Here is a 19,502-nt window from a genome sequence, read left to right on the forward strand (position 1 = left end):
TGATCAGCCAAGTGCCGTCCCGACTTGATTCACGCCATGGCTCCCTGGATGCACATGATCTCACAGTAATCTCACACGTGGAAGAAATTCCAGCGAAACCATCCTCCCTCCCCCTCACTCTGAAAATCCGGGTCTGCCGTTTCCTTTAAGAGATAACTCCCAGGACTTCCCTGTGGTGGAGTGGTTGAGACTCCTCCATGCTCCCAAGGCAGTAGGCCCAGGTTTGATCCCTGGTCAGGGAACTAAGATCCCACAAACCATGTGGTGCAGTCAAAAAAACAAAACAATACTTAACTGCTAGTATTAATGTATAGAAAGTCTTGAAAACAACAAGAGAAAATTCTTAAAAAAAAAAAGAGAATTAACTTCCAACTCACTGTCTTATGAAGTCTTTACCAGTTAATCCCAATTTTTCAAAAACATTTTTTTCACTCTTAATGCCCTTTGTGCTTTGTTTCCTGCTGGTGCTCTTTTGAGAAGTGAGAGTTCCTATGATTGGATGGTGTGCCTGCAGAAACTCTATCCTCACCCCAAATCTCAAGGCACATTAAAGAAATCCCAGTTGGTGGAGACCGACTCTCTTCCAAGTATATTCATTAGTGTTGCTCTGTTTGCTGCTGTCCAAAGACCTGGGAGAACTTTCCATCCATTTCCAGCCTCTCCCATCCCCTGCTTTGTAAAACTCTAAGATCTTGCACCAGAATGCACAAGAATTTCCTACATAGGCCTCCAGTCAGCACTTGGATTTGACTTTATAGGTGGCCTGTGAGGATGCTCAATGTAGGGAAGGCATTTGCCTCCCTTTCTTTTTTTTTTTTGGGGGGGGGGAGGAAAGGATATTTTTAGCTTTATTAAGGCTAAATTGATGAATAAAACTGTATGATATGTAAAAGTGTACAGTGTGCAGATTTGGTGTGCATATACATTGTGAAAAGATTTGCCCCATCAAGATAGTTAACCTATCCATCTCCTCACATATTTACTTCTTATTTTAGTGAGAATGTTTAAGTTCTACTCTTTCAGCAGATTTCAATTATACCATGCAGTGTTAGCAACTAGAGTCATCGTGGTATACTTAGGTCCTCAGACCTTATTTGCCTTATAAAAGTTCATATTCTTTCACTAACCTCATCCTATTTCCCCAACCCCAGTCCCTGGCAACCTGTACTCAAACTTACTCTTTTCTAAAAAATTAATTCATTTTTTAATTGAAGGGTAATTGCTTTACAGAAAAACTGACACTTTAAAATGACTTTCATTTAGTTTTTCCAGGTACACCTCATTATCTTGTTCATGAATGTGATTTTCCCTATCAGAGTCCTTAAATGCACTGGAAGACCAAGATTTAGATGCTCTCATGGCAGATCTGGTAGCAGACATAAGTGAAGCTGAGCAGAGGACAATCCAGGCCCAGAAAGAGACCCCTCAAAAGCAACCTCATTCAGCATCCCTGTGTGTGCCAAGTTTCAGTGGTACAACCTCTCTTGGTTATGGAGCAAATGTTGCTGCAACGAGTCAGTATGATGACGACTTACCACCTCCACCAGCTGATCCAGTGTTAGACCTTCCACTGCCACCACCCCCTCCAGGACCCATCTCTCAGGTAAGTCCATGGGGTCAGGACTCTTGACCTCTGCCACCCATGGTCTCTGACTTTCTTCAGAGTGACGATTCCATTCATAAATGTGTATGCCCAGGGCTCTAAGATTCAAAAAAAACAAGGATCCCAGATGTGTTCATTGCAAAGTCAGATGTAAAATGCCTGTGAAAAGACACGTTGGTGAGAATAAGGAACTTATTACGGCCATTTTCGGGAATTATTACAGTTTGGCTAAAGTCTACATTTGTATGTGGCTTTTCCTGATAATACTCAACCTTTCGGGGGTCATATTTGATTAACTTGGTGTGAGCTGTGGAAATGATTTACACATTGCTGTGTCCCTGATCCTTGCCCAGTACATAAAGAATAGAAGGCATTCCTTACATATTTCTAAATCGAACTAAATGGAATTTTGCTGAATTTGACAGCCTTGTTCATTGGCAAAGATATCACTTGTAAGGTCAAAGTTGGAAGGGGTGTTATGGGCAAGCAGGTGGTAAGTGTTTGATATTAATAGATTTCTGGGAAGTTCATATTGTCATTATTTGGGATGTCAGTTTATGTTCCTCATCAATGCAAAAAGGGTGCTTTAAGGATTTTGCTTAGGGTAAGCCACTTTTAAAATATTTTAGAAAAATAAAAATAATAAAATATTTTAGAAAAATAAAAAAAATAATAAAATATTTTAGAGAAATAACCTAGCTCTATTTCCTGTGGCTCTCACATTTATTGTACTATATGCTGATCAGTACTTATAAATACAACCCTAGGAACCCTGAAAATCCCTACAATATCTTTTGGATGAATAAATATGAAATATAAACAAATATCAAATACTACTCATTGCTGTATTATGTGATTCTTGTATAAAACTTATTTGAAAATTGGTGATCCATTTAGAACAGAGGCTCTTTTTTCCTCCAGTTTATTGAGATATAATTGATGTATAATATTATAGAAGTTTCAAAGGGCCTGGTTGAGTCCAAAAATCTTTTCAGAGAGAATTTTGTACATTTATATTATTTACAGCAAGATGCAGGAACATAGGGCTTCCCTAGTGGCTCAGCAGTAAAGAGTCTGCCTGCAAGTCAGGAGCCGCGGGAGACATGGGTTCCATCTCTGGGTTGGGAAGATGCCCTGGAGGAGGGCATGGCAACCCACTCCAGTATTCTTGCTTGGAGAATCCCATGGACAACAGAGCCTGGTGGACTACAGTCCATAGGGTCACAAAGAGTTGGGCACGACTGAGGAGACTTAGCATGCACATATGCAGTAACATAACGCTCCCCTGGTGGCTCAGTGGTAAAGAGTCCAGCTGCCAGGGCAGGAGACGCAGGTTCGATCCCTGGGCTGGGAATATTCCCTGAAGGGCTTGGCAACCCACTCCAGTATTCTTGCCTGGGAAATCCCACAGACAGAGGAGCCTGGCGGGCTACAGTCCTTGGGATCACAAAGAGTCAGACATGACTTAGCAGCTGAGCACAAGCACGACTATACAAGTTTAAGTTACACAACATGGTGAGTCTTAACCACTGGACAGCCAGGCAAGTACCAGTACAGCCTTTTATCAACAGAAGGTGACTTAAGACACTAGCAGTGTTGGGAATACTCACTCGCTTGTATGATTAATGGACTGTGTTGATGTCTTACGTTTTACAGGAAGAAGAAGAAGCTCAAGCCAAGGCTGATAAAATAAAACTGGCATTGGAAAAACTGAAGGAGGCCAAGGTCAAGAAGGTAAACTATGAATCACTTTTACATGGGGCAGTCAAATTAACAACTTCTTCATATGCTTAAGGGTAAAAAAGTTTTACATTCAAGTGGTACTTTCCAATGAGTTGTATTTCTTTTAACTTAAGGACGAAGATAAATTATTCTTTCCATGACATCAATTGCTCATTTGTGATTGATAAATAGGGAACCTATGTTAGTATCAATGTAGAAGTTTCTACCCCCAGGGCTCCCTCCCCTGAGGATGCCCTCTGGGTTCTGCTCACTCTTGGGTAATAGCAGGTGGCATTCTCTTCTGGGCCCATCTCAATTTGGTTAGAGTTCAGCTTCCACTGGCATCACCTCACTTCCACAGTTGCTTTTGTGCATGTTATATACCCCCTGGGGCAGCCCCTAGACTGCCCTGAGTGTCCAAGTTCTCCCATGAAGCTCCAAATGTTCTTCTGGCTGGTGCTGTGTGTTCAAAGTTGCGTAGGTTTTGAGTCACCTGCCCCAACCCTGTGGTCCCAATAAGCGTGTAATTTATTATGCATTTTCTGTAGGTTTTTCCAGAGACGCATTTATTGTGTTGTATCAGAAACACACATATTTAACCTCAGTAAAAGCATCTGCCTAATAATAAAGTGTTAATAATAGTTAATTTGGTAAATTAAGAGAAAGATAAAGTCTCACCTCGACCCCTGAGGCATATGCTATGACTGAGACTCATTAAGAGCTTTTTAATTACAGTTGGGTGAATTATTCTTTTCCTAGAGGGTGTTCGGTTTTACGTTCCTGCAGCCTCTGTCATGGTTCTTTGGATGAAGGAGTTCAACACGTGCTGATTGATGTTTAATAAATATTCCTTCATTACCTCAGGATACAGTCATGGTTCATCTGTGAGCACGTTTCCAGCTCAGCCTGGTTCCTTTCATTTCAAGCACGCACGCACCTTCTTACTATTTCCCTTCCTGTTCTCTATGTGTAATTACATTCTGTGGTCGGTTAGTGAGCTGATGCCTCTGAGGGGGCCGTTTCCTTCCCCGCCTCGCACTCCGTGAATCCCTGGTTAAATCCAGCTCTCCTTCTGCTTAGCCCGGGACATCAGTGCTGCCAGAGCTCACCACTCCAGTCTCTGTCTCACGAACCTAGAGAACTGCTTCCACCTTGTCCTCCCCATGAAAACCTCCAGTACCTCCCTCCTCTTCCTCCTGATGTTGCCACCCATCGCGGAGAAGTAGAAGCGATCCAAAGAAAGGCTCTCCCAGCTCCTAACACATTGGCCTCCTGCCCGCCTGCACCTCCGGCAGCTGGTCCATAGTCTGGTCCCTGTGGATGGCCTGTCGTGTTTCTAAAACCAGTCTCCTTCATGTGCTTAACTGGAGATGAAGAGGACAGGGACGAGCGAGTGGTATTTCCTGCTGGAGACCAGAAGCCAGAGAAAGTTGCCATAATTCAGTTGAGGTGAATTGTAGCGGCAGCGAAAAGCAGCACGTGCCTCTAGTCCATAAAGTGTATGTGAAATAGAAGCCGCTCTGATCAGGGGGAGAGAGAAGAAAATTAAGAAGCCAAGGTGTTTGTTTTTTCTGACTTGAGGTACTTGAGGCTTATTTCTAAAAAGGCTGTGTGGCACAGATAATTTTTTAAAAATAACTGAGTCATACTCATCCATTAATAAAGTAAATAAGGAATGCTAACGCATAACCTACAGCATGTTTTATAAAGGCTGGAAATCAAGTTGACCTGAAGTACTCTGTCCTCAAATATTCTGCTGGGTGTTGTCATCTTTTTGGATCGGGAATGATGTACGTAGTTTGTGGTGCAAACTGGAAAGAGTATCAGACTCACTCATTGACTGTATTTGTTTCTTTGTGGTAAAGAATCTGCCTACCAATGCACGAGAAGCGAGAGGTGTTGGTTTGATCCCTGGGCGGGAAAGATCCCCTGGAGGAGAGGATGGCACCCCACTCCAGTATTCTTGCCTGGAAAATCCCATGGTCTTTACTACAATGGATCAGAAAGGGGAAGTCTTTTCATTCTGGAATCATTTTGCCCTATATGATACGGTATTGATGTGAAATGGGGTCGCAAGGAGTCGGACATGACTGAGAGACTGAACTAAACTGATTGATGTGAAGAGTACTCGGCTTGCTACATCAGTAACCATGCTGTAGGGTGTCGTGTGCTGATATAGGACTAGCCTTCAGCTTGGAAATGGGAAGAAAGCTGTGAAGAAGAGTCAACGTGGTTTCTTCTCGCTAAACATCACCTGCCTTCTCTTGGTTTTTTCCCTAAGTTTCATGATTGTGGACATTTGTAACTTCATGTGGGTTAAATTTAGTTTGCAGTTTCTGCCAAAAGGAAAACCAAAACCAAGCCCTTTCCATCATTGCATCATTGTCAAACTATGCGGTTTGCTTTTTGTCTCTCTTTAAAAACAAAAGATAACACCAAGCTATGTTTTATTTTTTCAAGAATTCCTAAGCAAGAAAAAATGTGGTCAAAAGTCATTGATTTTCCCATCGGGAACATTGTCCTCTAAATCCTAACATTGGTAGGGTTTCTTAGGACCCGTAGCTACTTTATAGCAATAATCCTCAGCAGAGAGCAATGGGTATGCCTTCTATGGAAAATAAGCCATGGTCATTCCAATATTTGAGGAATTTCTGTTTTTCCAGGCACCCCTCCAAGCGTGATTTCTCAGGTCAGATGAATGTTTTTTGTGGGTTTTTTTGGCCGTGTGGTATGGCATATGGGATCTTACTGTCCCAACCAGGAATTGAACCCTGTACCCTGCAGTGGAAGGGTGGAGTCTTAAGCATTGAACTGCCAGGAAAATCCCCAGGTGAATGTCTTTGACACTGTGGTATTTATTTGAGCCTGTTGTGTTAAATACATCAAAAGATGAACAGACAATAGAAACGAAGTGTCCAACTAGAAGTTTCTGGGCTACAGGTTTCAAAGGAAAAAAAGTATTCTTTGGCCAAGCCTGGAATAAAAGCCTAATTCAAATGGCCTCAGGAGGAGGAAATGCACTTTACTGCCCCAGTGTTTGCATTTGAGTCTCCTGAGTGCAAGTGGGGGAAGGGAAGATAGTAGGTGTGCTTCAACATGTGGTCTTCTCCTGCTCCTCACCCAGATTCTTATCACCGCCCACAACCTTGGTTGCTGTCAGTAACTCTGCACAGCAGTCCACAGGAACTGTGTGTGCCCGTCACCGTTCACTGCACAGTGTCTTCAGGATCCGACTGGGTGGGAGAGGGTCCAGCAAGGCAGTTTACCTGCTGCTCAGAATGTGGCCCAAACTTTAGGAGAGGAAGAAGTGTTGCCAGTTGTATGACTTCTCTTTCCATTCCGTCTAAATACTTTTTATATTTATTTTTAAAAATGTATTTATTTATTTGAGTGCACCAGATGTTGGTTGCTGCACACAGCATCTTCAGTCTTTGCTGAGGCATGCGGGCATCTTTAGCTATGGCATGAGAACTCCTGTTGCAGCACGTGGGATCTGGTTCCCCAACCAGGGATCAAACCTGTGCCCCCTGCACTGGGAGCGTGGAGTCCCAGCCACTGGCCCAGCAGCGAAGTCCCAATACTTTTTAAATAATGATACGCTTCCTATGTGAGTGACCAGGAGCAACCTTAGACAAACAATAGGCAGAACTTGTCTCTATCTCACACTTCTCTTTTCAAGCTAGAATAGAAATTTAAGCAAGAGTGTCTGGGGGTCCTGGGTGACAATGCTGCTTCAGGAAATCTCTGCTGGTAGTGTGTGGAGTAGCTTCAAACACTGCAGGCTGGAGGTTAGATGAGGGTGGTCTGGAAAGGGAAAGACAATCCCAAGTGGCAGAGATAGACTCTGAATTAGGGGGGACCAGTGATTTTGGTGGAGAAGGCAATGGCACCTCACTCCAGTACTCTTGCCTGGAAAATGCCATGGACTGAGAAGCCTGGAAGGCTGCAGTCCATGGGGTCATGAAGGGTTGGAGACGACTGAGCGACTTCACTTTCACTTTTCCCTTTCATGCATTGGAGAAGGAAATGGCAACCCACTCCAGTGCTCTTGGCTGGAGAATCCCAGGGACGGGGAGCCTGGTGGGCTGCTGTCTATGGGGTCACACAGAGTCAGACACCACTGAAGCAACTTAGCAGCAGCAGCAGTGATTTGGGTGGGCTTTCCTGGTGGCTCAGATAGTAAAGAATGTCTGCAATGCAGGAGACCCAGGTTCAGTCCTTGGGTCAGGAAGATTCCCTGGAGAAGGGCATGGCAACCCACCTCAGTATTCTTGCCTGGAGAATTCCAGGCACAGAGGAGCCTGGTGGGCTACAGTCCATGGGGTCACAGAGTCAATATCTCCCTCATCAGAATGCAGAGTCTCTGAAGACTGGGCAAGCACTTTGCTTATTGTGTATTATTTCTGTTTTTGTGAATTGGTTTCTCTAGCACCTGTCTGTATTCCTACACCTTAAACAAATGCTTGGCACATGAATGAGTCTGTGGGATACCTTCTTACCTAAATATGCAGAAGCAATAGAAGTTGAAATCTGAACCTTTCTCTGTGGCTTTCTCCAGTTGCTGGAATTTACTGGCTGTCCTGTGGCTTTATCCTCAGCTTGTTGTCAAGATACATATGAATGATAACAGCTCGAAGTCACTGATGGTGGATGAGCGGCAGTTAGCGCGAGATGTTCTCGACCACCTTTTTGAGAAAACCCACTGCGACTGTAACGTGGATTGGTGTCTTTATGAAATATATCCAGAACTGCAAATCGGTAAGTCCCAGTCCTAACGGCAGGCTGTATTCTAGAAACCTGTGGTTGGTTTGCTTTATTATATAATGGGTTTTGATCTAATTACAAAGAAGAGTTTTGTTCAAGGCTGTGAAGACCACCCCACCCATTGCTTTCCTTATGTCGGATTCAGTGCTTGTCTCTTGCTTGGTGTGGGGTGAAGAGACTCAGATGGAAGCAGGTGGCCAGACCCGGGGGAGTGTGCATTATTGCAGCTACTTCTCTAGCAGATCCAAAAGGAAAGTGAGTGACAAGATGATGCTTCTTACTGTTTAGCCAGCTGAGCCGATGGGCCTGGGTACTGATCAGCCATTGTCTCCTTAACGTTTGCTTCTTTAAACTAAGGCAGTCATCCCCCACCTTTTTGATGCCAGGGGCCAGTTTCATGCAAGTCAGTTTTCCCATAGACCTGGCCCGGGGTAGTATTGGGATATTTCAAGCGTGTTGCATTTACTGAGTTCACTGAAAAGAGCAGGTAGGTCTCTGGCAGCGATACGAGCGATGGGGAGCAGCTATAGATACAGATGAAGCCGCTTCACGCACTCGCCCGCCGCTCACCTCCTGCTGCTCAGCTGGGTTCCTAACAGGCCACGGACCACTACCAGCCTGTGGCCCAGGAGCTGGTGACCCCTGCTCTTGGGCAACTCTGCCCCAGGCCTCACGTCCCTGTCCACTTCTCTTCCTCCGCACCTCACTCACTTAGTATCTGATACTTTGTCTAGTGGAAGAGGCTCAGCCTCAAAGAGCAAAGGACAGTTGATAGAAATTGATGAACTAAAAAGCAGTTAAAGAAAGATTCTGTTACTTCTCATTCTTAATCCACTCACAGAACAGTTGTCTCCCGGGAGAGCTGGGATACAGAATTTTGGGGATACAGGGTTGCCCGTTTTAGAAGCTTTGGGGGTATGTCTTACAGGAGGAAATGATCTACAAGGAAATAATCCTCCAAGTTTTCTTCAGTTCTCAGAGTCAAATAGAGAAAAGACGGCAAGGAAGGTTTAGGGATGGTTTCGATATTCGTATAATACATTGTGTTTTATATGTATTTTATATGTGTTTAGGAAGCAATGTTCTGTGGGGCCCCCAACCTCTAGGATCTAATTCCTGATGATCTGAGGTGGAGCTGGTGTAATAATAATAATAGAAATAAAGTGCACAATAAATGTAATGCCCTTGAATCATCCTGAAACCATCCTCCGTCCCCGGTCAGTGGAAAAATTGTCTTCCATGAAACTGGTCCCTGATGCCAGAAAGGTTGAGGACCTTTGTATAAGTGCTTATTAGTTATCTCACTGGAGAAGCAATGGCAACCCACTCCAGTACTCTTGCCTGGAAAATCCCATGAGCAGAGGAGCCTGGTAGGCTGCCGTCTATGGGGTTGCGAAGAGTCGGACATGACTGAGCGACTTCACTTTCACTTTTCACTTTCATGCATTGGAGAAGGAAATGGCAACCCACTCCAGTGTTCTTGCCTGGAGAATCCCAAGGACGGGGGAGCCTGGTGGGCTGCCGTCTATGGGGTCACACGGAGTCGGACACAACTGAAGCGACTTAGCAGCAGCAGCAGCAGCAAGCAGCTATCTCACAATTTCATTCAAAGTTATTTACCTAATTACTGCCTAACTGTCCTCCTTCCAGACAGGGTGGAGGGCTATTGAAAGTAGTAAAAAACCCAAATACAAAAATGGAGCGATGGCTGACCACTGCCACTATATTATAGGCTCATCTGCCATGTTTTTTTACGGGAAGTAAGTTGAAGCCCTGAGACTGAAGAATAGACATAACAGAGATGTTACAACATCATGTAAGAATTAGGAATTTCTAAAACCAATGAGAAGTATGAAGCATTGTGTTAGCTCAGTACCAACTTATTTCTGTGTTGGAAACCCTGATATCTTGGGTCTGAAAAAATGCTTTCTCTTGTTACATCAGAAAGGTTTTTTGAAGACCATGAAAATGTTGTTGAAATCTTATCAGATTGGACAAGAGACACAGAAAATAAACTGTCATTTTTGGAGAAAAAGGAAAAATATGCTGTATTTAAAAACCCCCAGGTAAGATAATTTGTATATTGTTAAACCATATAAAATATCCATTCTGTAACGTCAGCTGTATCCTCACAAGATAGCTCACAAAATTTCATATTATTCATTATCTCACAAAATATCACAAATGTATTCCTTTCAAAGAAATACAGACTCAGCGCTTAGGGGTCAGGACAGGGCCCCCTCATGCCCACGTGGGCCTGCCTCTCTGGGGTAAGGTAGGTTGGGGCGGTACAACCTTACTGTCCTAATGAGAGCAACTTTGTTGATGAAGCAGCTGAGTCTCTCTCAGTTTCTCAGGCCAGGTGGCGTTGGGAAAGTGCCTCTTCCCAGTTAACTGTGGTCATAGGGTGGTCTACTCATCCTAAAAATGTGCCAGGTGTTCAAATGAACGCAGGAACCTCAGCTGTAACCCAAAGAGTTTTCTTTTCCCAGCTGTGCTAACATGTAGCCCCCACTGTGCGAAGACCAGTGGGGCCTGAAACCAAAATAAGAAGTGTGAGGCCTGGGGTCTGTGTCTGGAGAGGGTGACCCACCTTGGTATTAGCATTAGCCAACCTTCTTGCCAGGAGCCCCGAAGAATGTCTTTTTCAGAGAATGTGTTGTGAAAACAAATTAAGGTCACCTGCTTGCTGTATTGCTGTTCATTTCTTTTTATAAACATCTTTTATGTTTCTAACTTCAAAATTAATACCAATTTATTAGAAAAAACCTGAAAAGTAGAAGAAAGGAAATTTAAGTATTTCCACAGTTCAGTGATCATCACTATTGATACTTCAGGCAATTTTCGTTCCATTGTTCTTTTTCTTAACCGAAATTTGGTAGTGGTGGTGGTTTATTTAGTTGCATGAGTAAGAAGCAGAGACGGAACCAAAGTGGCATGCTTCCGCTTGGGTGCAGAAGGGCACTAGCCACCATGGGGGAAAATGACCTCATGGTCTCTCCCCTCCTTTCCAACCTCTCTCTCCTGCCAAGGTTCATCTCTGACCATCCGGGACCAGGCCCAGCTGGAAGGAAAGTCATACAGGCATCACATTTACAACCTCCAGAAGGGGCTTTTATTTTATTTTTTATTGATTGATTTTACTTATTTGGCTACGCTGGGCCTTAGTTGCAGCACTAAGGATCTTAGTTGCAGCAAGATCTTTAGTTGTGGCACGCCGGCTTTTAGTTGTGGTGTATGCACTATCCCTGACCGGGGATCAAACCCGGGCCTCCTGCTTTGGAAAGGTGGAATCTTACCTTCTCGAGCACCGGGGAAGTCCCTGGGAGGGGCTTCTCCTTTAAAACAAAGTCGTCTCTCGACTTCAGTGCCCAGAGCCCCTGCCCAGCCAGTGTGGGCGTGTGTATCAGTCAGGGTTGGAGACGTGAACACAACCTGAGGATCCAGTGGCTTCTAGCAGCAGGCGTCTCCTCTCTCCAGGGCCTGCAGGTCAGCAGGTCCTCTGTCCCTGGCTCCACAGTGTGAGTCAGATCAAGGGAGCTCCACATGCCTCTTACTGTCCTCAGACCAGCAGCCACCTGTGAAACACTCTCCTCCTGGTGAAGGGCAAGCGTGCTGAAGAAACCGTGGAAAAACGCCCTGCCACCTCTCAGGCCCTCTGCTCCCATGGAGCCACATTCTGTTCGCACACCCACATTCTGCTGGCCCAAGCAAGTCACGTGACCAAAGCGAGCATAAGGTGGCAAGGACGTGCGCTCCGGCCATGCCGGGGGGTGGGCACTGCACAGTCACTAGCTGACAGGCATCAGTGAATTCTGACACAGGACGGAAGAGAGGACTTGGGGTCATGGTCTGGGCTGCATCAGCTGTGCCCCAGCTCTAGCCAGGCTGGTTGTTCACCAGTGCCCTGAAGATACCCAGTAATTTTTTAAATTGAAGTATGTTAATTTATACTGTTGTGTTAGATTCAAGTGTACAGGAAAGTGATTTGGTCATACACACACACACACACACACACGCACATACATGTATATTCTTTTTCAGATAATTTTCCATTACAGGTTAATAGAAGATATGGAGTAGAGTTCCCTGAGCTATACAGTAGGTCTTGGTGTTCACCTCTTTTATATATAGCAGTGTGTGTATAATCCCAGGCTCCTGCTTTCTCTCTCCCCTTGCCCCCATTCTCCCCTTGATAACCGTAAATAGGTTTTCTGTGTCCGTGAATCTATTAATATTTCTGTTTTGTAGGTAAGTTCATTTATATCATTATTTTAGATTCCACATATAAATGATATCATATCATATTTCTTTCTCTTCTGATTTACTTAATATGATAATCTCTGGGTCCATCCATGTTGCTGCAAATGGCATTATTTCATTCTTTTTGTGGCTTAGTGGTATTCCATTGTATTTATGTACCACATCTTCTTTATCTGGTCATCTGCCCATGGACATTTAGTTTGCTTCAAAGAGCCCCAGTGTTTAACCACCCCTGGGCCTTTGTCCATTCTGTTCCTCCTGCCCTGAATGCTCTCTTTATTTCTTTTCCTCTATCTGAATATGAACATCTTTCAAGGCACAGTTACAACTTTGACCTACTCTGTGAAGTCTTCCTTGATCATCTCAGGCCACAGTAATTTCCTCCTCTCTGCAAACCTACAGAACTTGGCTCATTTTTAATTTGTGCAGTCTTATACAGCTCCCCCATCTATAGATATATAGCCATCTACTTACATTTATCTTCTCAGTGTGATAAAATGATTCTTAAAACAGTGATATTTTACATGTGAAAAGTACAAATATTTACTCATGGATTGATAAGTGTTTGCTTGATTTACTCATTATCCCAACAAGGTGATTTTAAACAATGGATTTGCTATTTCTTTCCTATCCTGCTGCTCTCAAAGCCTGCATTTTCAGAAGCTGTGAGAAAGAGGGGCGGACTGCAGCTGAAAGTCTCATTTCCCATTTTAAAGTTTCTTTATTTTTCAGCTCAGATTGTCCCTAACAGATAATGGATTAACTATTAAATGCTGCCACTTGTTACAGAGCCCCCCAAATTCTCACCCAAGAGCAGTCAGTCCTTCTACGCATTGCACTGCATGATCCCCAGCTTGGAATTTCATTAAAGCAAAAGCACAGTATAGGACTACCACCTGGAAGGGCAAAAGGTATTCAGAAGCTGAAAAAGTGAGAGGGGTCTCAGAAAAGATAATGGCTTCACAATACCCTCATAAAATGAGACCCTTCCTAGTTCAGAATGGAGAAGGAAATGGCAACCCACTCCAGTATCCTTGCCTGGAAAATCTCATGGACAGAGGAGCCTGGTGGGCCGCAGCCCATGGGGTCGCAAAGAGTCCGGCACAACTGAGCTACTAACACTTACTACTATAGTTTAGAAAGGCTCTTGCCCTGTCTGTCTTGCAGAGGGCGACACACGCCCTCCTTTTCTCAAATGATGACGACACACACACACACACACACACACACACACGCTCTGCAATCTTCCTCATGTTCCTCTCCTTTCTTTCAACGCATTCATGATCACATTTTTCCAGGGCCCTAAAGCAAGCATGCTTGCTAGCAGCACATTCTGTATTCATTGTCAGGGCTAAGTTATCACATTTTTTTTAAATTTTGGTAAAATACACATAACATGGAATTTACCATTTTAGTCACTTTTTAGTGTGCAGTTCAGTGGTATTAAGTCCATCCACACTATCATACTGGGTTCTTTCCTGTGGTGTTCAGAGCAGTTTAATACTGAGAAAGATTATGAAAAATTCAAAGCTCTGGCGCTAATTGTTCTTGGGCAGTCACTTATCTGTTTCCTTATCTGAAATAGCAATCACACCTACATTGTGGGGTTGCTGTGAGGATGAAAAGTGTACCTGTAAGGTCTTAGTATAGAGTTCGGGCAGGTGGTATATGTTCCATATCATATTAATCACAGTCTGCAAGCCAAATGCATAAAATTAGAATAATTTCCAAACCCTATAGAATAACCACACTAATTCACAATATGCTGTCCTTTCAAATAATACATAAAAGTTTATCTTTAAAAATGTATTAAAAGATAATTCAAGGATATCAACCTTGAACATTCACTAGAAGGACTGATGCTGAAGCTGAAGCTCCAGTACTTTGGCCACCTGATGAGAAGCACTGACTGATTGGGAAAGATCCTGATGCTGGGAAAAATTGAGGGCAGGAGGAGAAGGGGGCGACAGAGGATGAGATGGTTGGATGGCATCACCGACTCGATGGACATGAGTTTGAGCAAGCTTGGGGAAATAGTGAAGGACAGGGAAGCCTGGTGTGCTGCAATTCATGCGGTCACAAATAGTCGAAAATGACTGAGTGACTGAACAAAACAGAAAGATAATTCAATAAGATTTATGGAAGGAGTTGTACCTGACTTATTTCCTCTATTAAGTTAACAATTTGTCATTGTGGCACATTCTATTTCTAGGAGATCTCCTAATTCTACAAAGTTTGCTTTGCAATTTGCTTCCTCTTTATTTTCAAACTTCAGTGTAAGCAGAAATCATCCAGAAAGTGTGCTGGAATGAAGATTCTCAGGTCCCCTGAGATTCCACTTCAGTAGGTTGGGGGTCCCGGGAACATGAATTGAACAGAGCTTTGAGGTGGTGGTGGGGGTCACACTTGGGAAGCACTCTCATCATGTAACTAAACATTTGTGTCTAGACTCGGGAGGCTCCTTAACTTAGTCACTACCCTCCAGGGTTATATGTTGTAGTTTTAAAACTTTTTTTTCAGGCATTATTTTATAAACTTTGTTTCCACCTGCTAAGTCGCTTCAGTCGTGTCAGACTCTGTGTGATCCATAGATGGCAGCTCACCAGGCTCCCCTATCCCTGGGATTCTCCAGGCAAGAACACTGGAGTGGGGCTGCCATTGCCTTCTCCAATGCATGAAAGTGAAAAGTGAAAGTGAAGTCTCTCAGTCGTGTCCGACTCTTCGCGACCCCATGGACTGCAGCCCACCAGGCTCCTCCGTCCATGGGCTTTTCCAGGCAAGAGTACTGGAGTGGGGTGCCATCGCCTTCTCCCTTGTTTCCACGTAGAAGTCCTTAAATGCTTTAACAATGGTGGTAGTTCTGTCTGACATAGTCCATAAGTAGATGTTCCAAAGGGATAATCATGGGAAAGGCGAGGACCCTGCCTCCTCCCTGAGTCAGGAGCTGCTGGAATTAGCATAGGTTTAGTCTCTCTGCCCTTGAACTGCACTGACCTTCAGTTTCAGGGGTAGTGGGTGTGGTGGTAAGAGCCCACACGTAAGACACACTTAGCTCTGGTGTTCATTCTCACTGCAGTGCCCTAGCTCTTTAACCTGGCTGAGCTTCAGTGTCCTAACCTGTAAAGTGGAGGGGGCTGTCACTTACCTTGCAGCTTTGTCATTAGGATTGGAGGTGGTCTTTGCAAAGCGCCTGGCTGAGGATCTGCCATATAGTAGGTGCTCCCCGCAAATCATGAGGGTTTCTACATGGTGGTCTTCCTTGCCTTTGCTAAGCTGGTTCTCTTTCCAGAAATGTCCTTTCTGCTTCTCTCTGTCCCTGGAAGTTGCCAAGTAGCAAACTCTGTGTTGTGACTGACTCATGCAGTTTTTAAAAATTAAAATTGGTTGCCCACACTGATAAAAGTCCAGATTTCATGCTTCTCTGGAGAAGCCAGAGTCTCTAGTCCTCAGGGACCCTACATGGTGATCAAAGGCCTGGGATCTGGGATGCTCCACTATCCTCCAGTTCTGGGCTTTTCCAAGGGCCCTGGGGTCTCCAGGCTTCCAGCATTTGACATGGAATTCTAGACCATGGTTAAATTAAATGACAATTGTATCCTTTGCTAGCGTTTTCTCTCTTGTGCTTGTTTCCTCATTGATTATACACTGTGCGGGGAAGGGTAGGTGTTACTTCTGGCCAGTGGGGCAGTGCTCAGCACTTGGTAAGCCCCTTGATAAGCATTTGGTTGACAGAGACCAGACACTGGTCCTCAGTTTACCTCCTCCACGTATGTGTCCCTCTCCAGCAAGACTGCGGGTTCTGTGCAGTGGCTGCCATGGTGATGAACCCTTACTGATCCTATCTTTTACTATTTCATTTAGAATTTTTACCTGGATAACAGAGGGAAAAAAGAAAACAAGGAAACAAATGAGAAAATGAATGCGAAGAACAAGGAATCCTTGCTTGAGGTAAGATTAATTTTGCAGAGCAGTAGAAAAGAGAAGAATATTAGCTGTATCTTTGTAAACTATTTGCTTCTCAGAATAATGGGCGATTCAGAGACACACTGAAATTTTAACTTGGGGTTTTAAGATCAAATTATTACTAAATTATAGCTATTTAGATCATTAGACTGGTTCTTTGAGTTGGTCGTTCAGAAGTATTGTTTTAGACAATATAGTTTACTCTTCATGAAGTTAGATTGGTAAGTCTTGACTAAAAGACAATAATCCACATGAAACTCATCTCTAACATTCCATAGATTTCATTGCTTACATGCTCTTAACAGAAGTCAGGTGTGACTTCTTTGCAGTGAATTCTCCGATGCCCCTCCAGCAGGCAGGTGTGGTAGAAAGTGTGAGATGGCAGTTGGAGATCTGATCCAAGTTTGGTTCTGCCTATTGAGGTTCATGTGTTATTGGGCAAGTCCAAGAACCTTGGTTTCCTGTATCATATTGCATTATTACAAAGATTTAGGAAGAGACTGGAAGCACCATGTGTAAAGTATGCTACACGTGTCTGATTATCACTCAAGGCTGTATTGCTGAAGTTCATTTGATGGTTGATTTTTTTGAAACTTCTGAATGACTTTTCACATTTCAACTTTGCTAAAAATGGAGGCCCTGGTGCCTGCCTATAATGCAGATGCCTGCTAGGCCACAGGTCACAAATGGGCATGGGAGCCCCAGATTTTTGTCATCCCAACAACATGATGACCTTTTGAATTAGGAGATTTGTGGCTTCTCTTGAAAAGTCAGAAGACCTGGTGACACCTGGGCCCACATTCCCGCCTGGAGCCAGTTCACTGATGCTCATCATGAGGGAAAAAATGTGTAACTATGTGGGGTGATAGATATTAACTGCACTTACGATGGTGATCATTTTGCAGTATATACATACATCAAATCATTAGGTCATATACCTAAATCTAATGCAATGTTCTATGTCAGCTGTATCTCAGTTTAAAAGTATGCCAAAAATAAAATACTAATTTATACATATTTTATGTACCGAATTAATGATAAAAATTTTTCTATTTACTAGCAGTGAAATCATAACTTTTCCACTTACAGGTAAAGGAATAAGTTCTATATTTATCCACCTACAGTAATAGAAATAAATTTTATGTAATACTTCCACAATATGTACCAAGATTGTACTCACTACCTTCCTTATGAAGTTGGGGCTGTCAGCACTCTTATTTTGCAAGTAAAGGCACTGAGGTTGAATCACTTGCTCAGAATCACAGAGCTAAGTGGTCAAGAAGCCTAGAAATCGAACTCTGGAGCTGAAATTCAATCACCGTGTTCCTCCTGTCTTTTGGCAAATAGTATGCAGTGTCAATATATGCATTCAATTAGAGCTGTAGACAAAATGATTTTTAGCTTGCCACAGTTTATTTCAATGTGAACAAAATATATGTTTTATCTCTGATGGGTTTTATATCATTGGAATCTCAATTTCAGGAGAGTTTCTGCGGAACATCCGTCATTGTGCCAGAACTCGAGGGAGCTCTTTATTTGAAAGAAGATGGGAAGAAATCCTGGAAAAGGCGCTATTTTCTTTTACGAGCTTCTGGAATTTATTATGTCCCCAAAGGAAAGACCAAGGTCAGAAAGAAAAACAAATATGCTTATAAAAAAGGCATTTCATGAAAGTGAAAGTCACTCAGTCGTGTCCAACTCTTTGCAACCCTATGGACTATACAGTCCATGGAATTCTCTAGGCCAGAATACTGGAGTGGGTACCCTTTCCCAATACTGGAGTGGGTAGCCTTTCCCTTCTCCAGAGGATCTTCCCAACCCAGGGATCAAACTCAGGTCTCCTGCATTGCAGGCAGATTCTTTTCCAGCTGAGCCACAAGGGAAGCCCAAGAATACTGGAGTAGGTAGCCTATCCCTTCTCCAGCGGATCTTCCCAACCCAGGAATCGAAGTGGGGTCTCCTGCATTGAAGGTGGATTCTTTACCAGCTGAGCTACCAGGGAAAAACTAAAGAAATCCTCAGGTGGAAATTTCAGTACTCTGCCTTTTGCTGAGATTCATGTGATGACAGTGTTTATTCAAATAAATATGCTTTTAGGATAGAATTTCTGAAATCCTGAATCTTTCAGCTGCTTTCTTTTAAAGGTAAAGAAATCTATCTACTTTAAAAATCAGGTCTCAGAAATTATGACCAAACCATTTCTCTAAAGATTAATTCATCTTTTTTACCTATTGATTTCAGAGGACTTTTTTCCCTCCCTTTTTACTCTATTGTTCTGTAGGCATAAGAGTAAGACTTCTTTTATCTGGAATCATACATCTGGGTATAGCCAAATTGGGGGACAGTTTAGCAAGATCTAGGCAAATGTAAAAGGGAATACCCCTTCAAAGGCCAGCTCCATGTTTAGCAATCTACCCCACAGAGTATTTTTAAGTATTTTTTGTAATAGCAAGATATTAAAATAACCTCTAGTCATCTATAGTAGGATGGTTAAATAAATAATTACATCTGTACAGTGTAATGTTATACAAGTATACAGTGTGATATAGCCTTTCATACATCCTGACATAGACCCCAAGATATAATGTTAAGAAAAAGAATAAATTCATGAAAAAATATTAAGAGTAAAATCTCATTTATATTTTTATAATTTTATATGTGAATATGTCTATACACACATAGGCATATAAATATATCCCCCAAAACATTTGGAAGAATCTCTTCTCTGGAGAAGAGAAATGAAATGAGGAAAGAAGAGGGAAGGAAGATTTTCATTTTTCTTTTAAATATATATTTATATTTAATTTATCTTTAAATATAAATATATATTTATTTTTAAATTATGATGAATGTTTTATTTTTCTAATTAAAAAGACTAAAACTTTGAAAATCTAGAAGAAAAGCTCTCACAAGAAAAAAATGTACTACCATATAATAAAGAATAATTGTGCATTGAGATCGGACACGACTGATGCGACTTAGCAGCAGTAGCAGCAGCAGTGCATTGAGATGTAATAATTCTGCCCTTTATTTTTTATTCATTAAAAAACAGAATGTGAGAGGAGAGAAAAAGTAATAGAACAAATTTGTAGTTGATGTGTCACCAAATATGTAGATTAGAGGTCTTCACAATGTGTGTTATACTTAAGGAGGGGATTCTGTTTCCATAGCAACACTGCCAGCCCTA

General features: G+C 42.8%; 1 protein-coding gene across 3 annotated transcripts in view; it reads left to right on the top strand.

Moving 5' to 3' along the window:
* Nucleotides 1-19,502, top strand: part of LOC120869255 (amyloid beta precursor protein binding family B member 1 interacting protein) — a 91,967-nt gene that overhangs the window by 40,851 nt on the left and 31,614 nt on the right. For all 3 annotated transcript variants that reach the window (XM_040248441.1, XM_040248442.1, XM_040248440.1), the window contains 6 exons: nt 1,317-1,603; nt 3,260-3,337; nt 7,924-8,083; nt 10,034-10,155; nt 16,214-16,300; nt 17,798-17,941. In XM_040248441.1, coding sequence (XP_040104375.1) covers nt 1,317-1,603; nt 3,260-3,337; nt 7,924-8,083; nt 10,034-10,155; nt 16,214-16,300; nt 17,798-17,941 — 878 coding nt within the window. The remainder of the gene's footprint in view (nt 1-1,316; nt 1,604-3,259; nt 3,338-7,923; nt 8,084-10,033; nt 10,156-16,213; nt 16,301-17,797; nt 17,942-19,502) is intronic.

This window comes from Oryx dammah, unplaced genomic scaffold (genome assembly GCF_014754425.2).
Source record: "Oryx dammah isolate SB20612 unplaced genomic scaffold, SCBI_Odam_1.1 HiC_scaffold_10, whole genome shotgun sequence".
In the NCBI taxonomy this organism is placed as follows: Eukaryota; Metazoa; Chordata; class Mammalia; order Artiodactyla; family Bovidae; genus Oryx; species Oryx dammah.